General features: G+C 39.8%; 1 protein-coding gene across 1 annotated transcript; it reads right to left on the bottom strand.

Moving 5' to 3' along the window:
• Positions 1-545: 545 nt before the first annotated feature.
• LOC308273998 (gastrokine-1-like) lies at positions 546-6,220 on the bottom strand (the record flags this gene model as incomplete). Its single annotated transcript, XM_080711384.1, has 6 exons — positions 546-580; positions 2,150-2,297; positions 3,314-3,424; positions 4,356-4,493; positions 4,583-4,636; positions 6,209-6,220. The coding sequence occupies 6 exons, from the start codon at positions 6,218-6,220 to the stop codon at positions 546-548; spliced, it is 498 nt and encodes a 165-aa protein (XP_080567510.1).
• Positions 6,221-8,646: the final 2,426 nt, after the last annotated feature.

The following is an 8,646-nucleotide window of genomic DNA, read 5'->3' as shown; positions in this document are numbered from 1 at the left end:
AGGGAAATTATAAGTCTATGACCCTTGAAAGATTTATATTTCATGGCTTCAGAAAATTTTAGAAACACCACTAACCTGGGTGAGTACGTTTCATGTGAATAGAAATTAAACTACATCAGGATGAAGAAAATTATAACTTCACATTAAGAACCAATAAATACTGGTATTTTTCCCAACCACTGGGAATCAACTTTTTAGTTTTGTTTGCTGGGGTTATACAGGGATAACTTACCTACAGACAGGGGAATGGATTTCTCTTAAGGCATCAAGGGTTTAAAAATGTATGTTTGGAACAACTTTTAAAAATGAACTATGCTTTCACAACGTTTGGAATCTTGTATTCTCTGAGGCCTTTCTCCCCTGCTGGAGACCCATGTACTGTGTAGGAACCATGTGAATTCACGCTCCATACCATCAGTGAATGAAGGGCATGGGCCTTTGAGCCAAACAGAGGCAAGAAAAAATAGAATTGGGATTCAACATTAGGCATTATCCCTTGAACTAGAAAGAGATGAGAACATGGAGGATGCAGCTGAGACTTTGATTTAGCTGTCCTCTACTGTGAGCAAGAAACAGAAATCTGCAAGATGGCAAAAAGAAGGAAGTAGAATTTAGAAACACAGGACGAGAGAGAGAGAGAGAGAGAGAGAGAGAGAGAGAGAGAGAGAGAGAGAGAGAGAGAGAGAGAGAGAGAGAGAAAGAAATAGTCCTGGGTCAAAAAAGTTCTCAGTTTCAATGTTTTTGATATCCAGCCCCTTACCTTGACTTTGAAATCTTGTATTCTCTGAGATCTTTCTTCCCTGCTGAAGACTTTAGATACTTCTATATCCTTTAATTAAACCTCTCTTTCTGGGGTGGGCTACTTTGACTGGATTTCTGTCCTTGCTGATCTGAAACATTACTTTGCACACCATCAATACAGCAGCCTTCAGAGCAGCAGGATGGTCCTGGAGCCATTCCCAGGGCTGCGGTTAGCAGTATATGAAGCCTCTAAAGGGGTTCTTTATAGGGGCCAGGTCTTGAATGTTGGCTTACAGTTGGGTCTAATGCTCTTCAACAACTTTCCACCCCCACACTGCACTCATAATCTGGTGTATTCTACATAGAAACCAAAGAATGTTAGTAGAAACTGAATTCAGCACTAAATAGTGAGCCTTAAGGAAACCAAACATTACCAGCAGAACCATTTTCAGAAGGACATGATAAAAATCATTCGGACTCACATCTTTCTTTTTTCTTTATTTTTTGAGAATTTTATTGGTGCAGTATAATTATACCTTATAGTAAACATTCAAAGCAATACATTCATATATGCACACAAAGAACCCAATTTTTCTACATAGCATACTCTGATGACAAACTCCATAGTGGCTTTAGTTTTTTTCAGTACTCCACTCTACTTCCACAAAAGGAAATGTTCAGAATCCAGAGTATATTAGCACTGTAGCACTTTTCTGAGAAAAGGGGAAGGTTTTCTCCTGATAAAAAGAAAAGTTTACATCAATTACTAGTCACAGACTCTATGGTCGGGGAGTGTCACACAATTGCCAAGCTATGTTCTAATTTTAAGATCTATCTAATCTATCTGTTTGCATCTATCTACCTACCTGCCTATCTATCAAGATAAAGCCACTCAGTTCAGAGATCTGGAGAGCTTGTTGTTGGGCTAGATTCACTGGTATAAGGTTTTTTTTTTTTAATGTTCAGAAGTTATTGTTTGAGCTCTAGAGAGTCAGTAGATTCTATTGGCATTCCCCCTTCATTTAGCCATTCATACATTCTTTTGAATATGATTGGAGGTTTTCCTAGACTTACCCCTAAAAGGCAGTACTCTCTAAAGTTTTAAGAGCACAGAATCTAGAGCCAAAATGCTTGCGACTGAAGCAAGCAAGGGCTTTGCATCCCCTCTACACCTTAGATTCTTCATCCATAAAACGGGCCTAACAATTGAACCCGTGATATGTGATCACGGTGAGGAGCAAACAACCTAGCACATTAAAGCACAGAGCACAGTGTCTAGCACAAAGGAAGCACCAGAAGGGTCTCCATGACTATTCCCCATGTGACCAGTGCCTCTGTGGACATGCTTGCGAGAGACTGATGGTGATGCCGGGACCAGCTTGGAGTGTACAGTGGGGCAGATACTCACCTTGAACCTCATCAGCCAGGTATGTCGGCATCCCCTGGCACATGCCAGCAATGTTTTTTCCAAACTGGCTCAGGTCATCAACTTGTTCAGGGTTAATTGAATACATCAGGCCCTTGGGAGGTGGTCCCCCTGGTCCTTTGCCCTGAAGCTGAATGCGGAGAAAGAGAAAGAATAAGTGCCAAAGCCAGTGGTTTGTCGAAATGTAGGTGCAGAAGGCTGATAGGAATAGAAATGCAGGCAAACAACTAAGAAAAAAGACTCACAGATTCCCCCTTTTCTTCTACCTTAATTATGGTTGCCAGATAAAATGTAGGATCCCTAGTTACTTTTAAATTTCAGATACAGATGGACAGATGGAACTGGAGGACATTATGCTAAGTGAGATTAGTCAGTCATAAAAAATAAGAAATCAAATGCTGTCCCTAATATGTGAAAGCCAAGGAGAAATGGGTCATAGGAGGAACTCTAGATGTAAAGGGAAATCTTATAGAGGAGCAAACAAGACAACCTAAATGAGGGGATGGGAGGGGGGAAGAAGGGAATTTTCTAAAACACACAATGTACTTAAACATATCGAAGTCAACCACTAAGCCAAGCAAGGGGAGGAGGGACAGGGAGGGAATGGGGTAGGAATTGGGTAGGGGTTAAATCAGTGATGTGTACATGTCTGTACACACAAGTTTTTTTTACCTCAATATGATGTATGAATATAATGCACCAATAAAAATTTTTAAAAATTTCAGATACACAAGAAATCAATTTTTGGTACATGTATTTCAAATATTATATAAGACATAGTTATACTGAAAATTATTCATTATATGAAATTTTCTTAACTAGGTAGCTTTTATTTTTATTTGCTAAATCTGAATACCCTAATCAAGTCTTGTAGGAGAATGTCCTGTCCTGAGGGCTTGCATTGATGTGACCAGAGCTTTCCTTCTCTAACAGTTACCAGATGCTCTTCTCAGCCCTGCAGAGGTAAGTGTGAGCCACAGTATTTGATGTGGTGCAAGATGCCTTCTCTCAATGAGCAATTATTCTCCCCCCTTTGTGCTCTACACTACTACATACGGCGGTCAGCAGGGAGTGGCCGTGACCCGCTTTATTTACTAGTGTTAATAAGACCTAGTCCTACCAAAAATAAGAAGACTTTTATCTTACCTTCTTTTCCTTGACCAGTGCATCAAGGGCTTGAATGGAGGGCATGACATCCTTGTTCATTTTGTGCACGATGCATGACTTCTTGACAAAGAGTCTGGTTGCAGCGAAGCCCTGTTAAAGAGGTCGATAGTGGGTAGTGAGGTGCGTGTTCTCCAAGGAGCTTTCTCATCAGAAGTCAGTTCCACCAGCGGATGGAAATGGAACCCCAAGGTTGCAATGAGCTGGGGCTAGAGGCCTGGGTCTGGAGTTACCTATCATTTAACATCTATTGCTAACATTTGTAAGGATGGACCACAGGCTTTTTTATTGTTTGTTTGTTTGGTTGGTTGGTTTTGTACTGAGGATTAAATGCAGGGGCATTCTACCTCCAACCTATACGCCCAGCCCTTTTTTTTTTTAATACGGTGTCTCACTAAGTTGCTGAGGCTGTCCTTGAACCTGTGATCCTCCTGTCTCAGCCTCCCAAGTATTGGGATTATAGGCTTGTGCCACAAAGCCTGGCTAGAGTCTGCCTTTTAAAAGTAGTTTGTAAATACAGAGCTGGTAATTGGAGGGTCAGGTCTCCTAACTAGTGTCAAGTGCCCCCCCATCTTTTATCAATTAATATTGTCATTTACATTCCTTTGTTCCTTTTGAGTTACAGGTAAAATGTCAATTTCTGTCTTTTTAGAAGGAACTGAAGACAAAATATCATACTGGTATTTCATCATTATTGAGGGCATCTGCAGGTCAGACCAACAGATGATTATATTTGTCATATACCTGCAATTTTTTGAACATATTCCCAATAACTGCTTATTGGGTTGAATTTTAACTGATTATGCAACACTTATTAGTAATAGTTATATTGAGAGAGTAAAAGTGGGTGAACAAAACAGGCACCTTGACTTATAACTATTATAACATATTTTGCTTCTAATTAGAATTTATTTTTAACTTCTTATAGCTATCTGACATGTAATCATCATCATCATTATTATTATTGTTTGCTATAATAGACATAATAGTTTTGAGGAATGGGAACTGCATGCTGGTTACCTACATTTTCATAATCCCAGATGGAATTCCAGGAGTCCCAGCCATTGTTGTTGTCCACATTGGCCACCTTATGGGCGTTGTTGACACTCACTGTCTGCTGTCCGCTGCCAGCTGTGTTGCCAGAATCATTGACGTTGATGTTCTTAAGTTTATAAGAAATTAAGAATGATTTAATACCATATGTCTTTGCAAATGCATTTTGATAACACATTTTTAAGAAATGAGACTTACATAGTCAGCAAAACCAGAAGCTACGAAGAGTCCAAGAAGCCCAATGAAGATCATCTGAAATCACAAATAGGCCCCGGTGACATGGCAAAATGATGCTCTGTTCTCTTTCTTTCTATCCAAGCTCATAAAAGATACCTACTAATTTCACCAATGAGTTGAATGAGCTCTATTTTGTTTTTTATTCATTTATTATTTTTTTGGGTACTAGCGATGGAACCCAGGGGCATTAGACCTCCAAGAGACACCCCCAATACTATTTTATTCTTTATTTTGAAACAAGGTCTCACTAAGTTTCCGAGGGCTTTGCTGAGTAGCTGAGGCTGGTTGTGAACCTGCAATCCTCCTGTCTCAGCCTCCCAAGTACTGGGATTACAAGCATGCATCACCATGCCAGGCTCTCTAATCTTTACCTTTTGTTTAGCCACAGAAAGTTTTAATAATAATATAAAATTGTAGGTAATGAAATAGTATAATGCATAGTTTTAGTATTTTGGATGTAGACCTTGTGCAAAAGTAGATGAATACTAAAATTTAAAATAACAGCATAATGGTATGAAACTGGTTATGATTCCTGAAAAAAGATCACACCTGAATAAATACAAGTTAATTTGCCTGTCTGACCTGAGATAGTTGAACTACTCTTTTGTTATTTTTCATGTTAGTTAAAAAAAGTTTTTATCATTTTCTTGTTCAGATTGAGTTAAAAATTAGCCTTCTAAAAAGTCAGAAGTAGGAGAAGTTTTAGGGAATACTTAGTACATTGTCATCTTTTCACAGATGAGAAAACTGAGCTGAAGGACTTGGCTAAAGTCCTACGTTGTGCTCATGGTAGAACTAGGTGAGAAATCAGATCTTTTGACCCAGATCTGGGACCCTCCCTCTATTCTAATCCCTGCTGCACTGAAGAGTATTTATATCTAGACAATTATTTTACACTAGAAATTGCATTATTAAGCAGAGTCTGTTGCACGGTATATTGAAACATGAAAATATTCATCTGATTTTAGCCCCTTGGCATCTCATTCTAAGAAACTCAGGACTGCTAATCTCTTTAGCAGAAATTTGAGATCTGCTTCTACACTCTCAGGCTTTTGTCTGCAGCTACAGGTGAGATCTAGCAGCAGCTTCATGCTTCAAATGTTTTTTCAAAGAAACAGGCATTGTCAGAAGACCCAAGGTACAGCTTTTATATAGAGAGATTAATTTCATGGCAAATAATGGGACACTTAAGTCTAACCCATTTCTTTGAGAATAAGCTTTTATCTGGCCTGAACATGCTCAGAGGAAGAATCCAAGGAAAGGAAGAATCAGGCACTTTCAGGGCTTAGGAACTGCCAGCCCTGGCTAGAAACCTGAATCAGGTGACTTGGAAACTAATTTTATTAAGGATATATTGGTATAACATGCCTAGGTATCTGTCTAATTATATATAATTATCCTCCTCTACAGAAATGCTTATAAATGCCATGAGTCCATGAAAAGGAAAGAAAACCTTTTTTTTCCCAAAGTTTTTCATCATAGAAACTTATTGCTGTTCTTATTTCTAGGAGAAGCAGACTCTTTTAGTTCAGATTATCAACAGGCAATTATTTGGTAATAAGTTCAAAAGGACAAAACTTCACTTACAGTGGACTTCATGTCTTCACCAGTGCGAGGCAATGGAGCAGTCAGGCCTGGACTGGGAAGAGCAGGTTTCCTCTATTTGTACTTGATGGGCTCTACTCAAAATAGGTGTGCTGGGTGGAGCCAGAGACTTATCTCTCTTCCTTTCCTGTATCTGCACCATGACCTCGGGTACCAGGAAGCTTCTCTATGTAGCTGCTGATTGGAAAGGCACTTTGACATGAAGTGACTCATCCATCATCCTGCCCAATATATTTTATGATAATTTCTGGTCCAATCAGGGCCATGGGCGTGGGTTGTAAACACAGAGATTGCTCAAATTCAGGAATAATCGCTAAAACCAAATAAGCCCACAGATGAAAACCTATGCCTATACCTGGTCTTTCAGATAGCAGCTTCTATAGGAATGTGGAAATAATTTCTCCTCCTTGCCTTACCTGACCCCATTATAATGAATTTTCTTGGGCTAAACATATTTTCTGAGCTATTTTTCTGGATTCATCCTGTTTTCTGCATTGCTGAGATCTCTCAATGATGGTACCATATTTTTGGTACCAAAAACTCAGGGGCTGTTGGCAGTACTTTCTTCCCCCTACCCCCCTCGATCCTGTTAGTTGCCGAACCTTGTGGTTACATCTCAGAAGTGCCTCTCAGCTCTGCCTTGGACACACCTGCCCTCCCTGGACTCTCCATCTGTGTAAATGTCTACTCAAGGGTCTCTTTTATTTCAAAGCATTTTCCCTGCTTCCCCTAAGATTTTCTTTCTAAAGCACATTATATAAATAAACATGACTCTACCATGTTTAGAAATGTTCATCGGTAGCCCTCAACTAAAGTTCAAACCAATTGTGATGGCAACTGGGATCCTATAAGGTTTTCAGCTTCCCTCGCCATTTCTGCCCTTTATACCATGCCCTTTAAGTCAAATCTCCCACATTTCTGAACTATTCAAGACATTTCCTGCCTCAGTGCCTTTGCAAGTGCTTTTCTTATCCCAGTGTATCACCACCTTGCCTTTCTCTATCTGGTATATTTCTGTTCATCTTTTTCTTTTTTTGAGGTCCTGTAGATTGAACGCAGGAACATTCTACCTCTGAGCTATACCAAGCAACCTTTTTTGTTTTTTTCAGTGCTAGAGGTGGAACCCAGGTCACTCTACCTCTGAGAAACACCCCCAGATCTATATTTTATTTTTACTTTGAAATAGGGTCTCACTGAGTTGCAGAGGACCTCACTAAGTAGCTGAGGCTGTCCTCCAACCATGTTCCTCCTGTCTCAGCCTCCCAAATACTGGTATAACAAGCGTGCACCACCATGCCCAGCTTCCAAGCCTGTTTTTTCTTCTTTATTTTGAACCAGGGTCTCACTAAGTTGCAGAGGGCCTCACTAAGTAGTTGAGGCCAGCCACAAACCTGCAATGCTCCTGACTCAGCCTCCCAAGTTCTAGGCTGACAAGCATGCACCACCACGCCGGCGCTCTGTTCATCTTTCATATGTTCATATTTCTCTACCTCTATCACTTCTTCCCCATTTCACAGATGAAAACTTTCTTTTCTTTTGACATTATAAACAAAGAACAAACACCTTATGTCTTTTTATTTGCCTCTAGAATATTTAAATGTCAGGAATTACATTAAAATAATAAAAAATGTTTTCATCAGAAAGAGGGAGTAGAAACTGTCACTTGAGATGCTAAGTAAATGCTCAAAACAGTCTTGGAGGTTGATTGAAGTTTAATTTCTTTCTTTCTCTTCCTTCCTCTCTTTCTCTTCTTTCTTTCTTTCTTTCTTTCTTTCTTTCTTTCTTTCTTTCTTTCTTTCTTTCTTTCCAGGTCTGAGATGAAATCCATGGGCATTCGACCTTCGAGCTACACCCCCCTGCCCTATTTTTTATTTTTAATTTTAAAACAGGGTCTCACTGAGTTGCAAAGGGCCTCACTAAATAGCTGAGGCTGTCCGTGAACCATGATCCTCCAGTCTCAGCCTCCTGATTGGTGGGATTACAAGCGTGCACCACCATGCCCGGGTGAAGTTTAATTTCACCTGCTTTCTCTTACAACCTAAAGTTGATGAATCAAATTTGCTGAAGAGGAAGCCTGTATCTCATTAATTACTGACCTACAACCTTCCTGTTTGGAAACCTCCTTGTTCCCATAGTTGTCTGCCCTATGTGTGGATTAGAGCCAGGTGAGGGGTTGCATGGCTCTAAGGCTTGGCTCACTGTCATCACCTTCCAAAATGTTGCTAGCAGTGGATGAGGACAACTATAGTAAAGGTATGCTTGTGTTTTGAATGCACCCACTAATCCCTTTCAAACTCACCGTTAGCTACAAAAGATTAATAAATTGGGGCAGGGGCAGACACGTGTGAAGAGGTCTTCATGTATTTTAGTAACTGTCATATCACTGAAAGATCAGAGTGAATCTTATTGGCTCTCCTTTA

Source organism: Muscardinus avellanarius (genome assembly GCF_963383645.1).
Source record: "Muscardinus avellanarius genome assembly, chromosome: 15".
NCBI classification, from domain to species: Eukaryota; Metazoa; Chordata; class Mammalia; order Rodentia; family Gliridae; genus Muscardinus; species Muscardinus avellanarius.
Note: the sequence above shows the minus strand (reverse complement) of the source record. Positions and strands in the feature narration are given on the sequence as shown.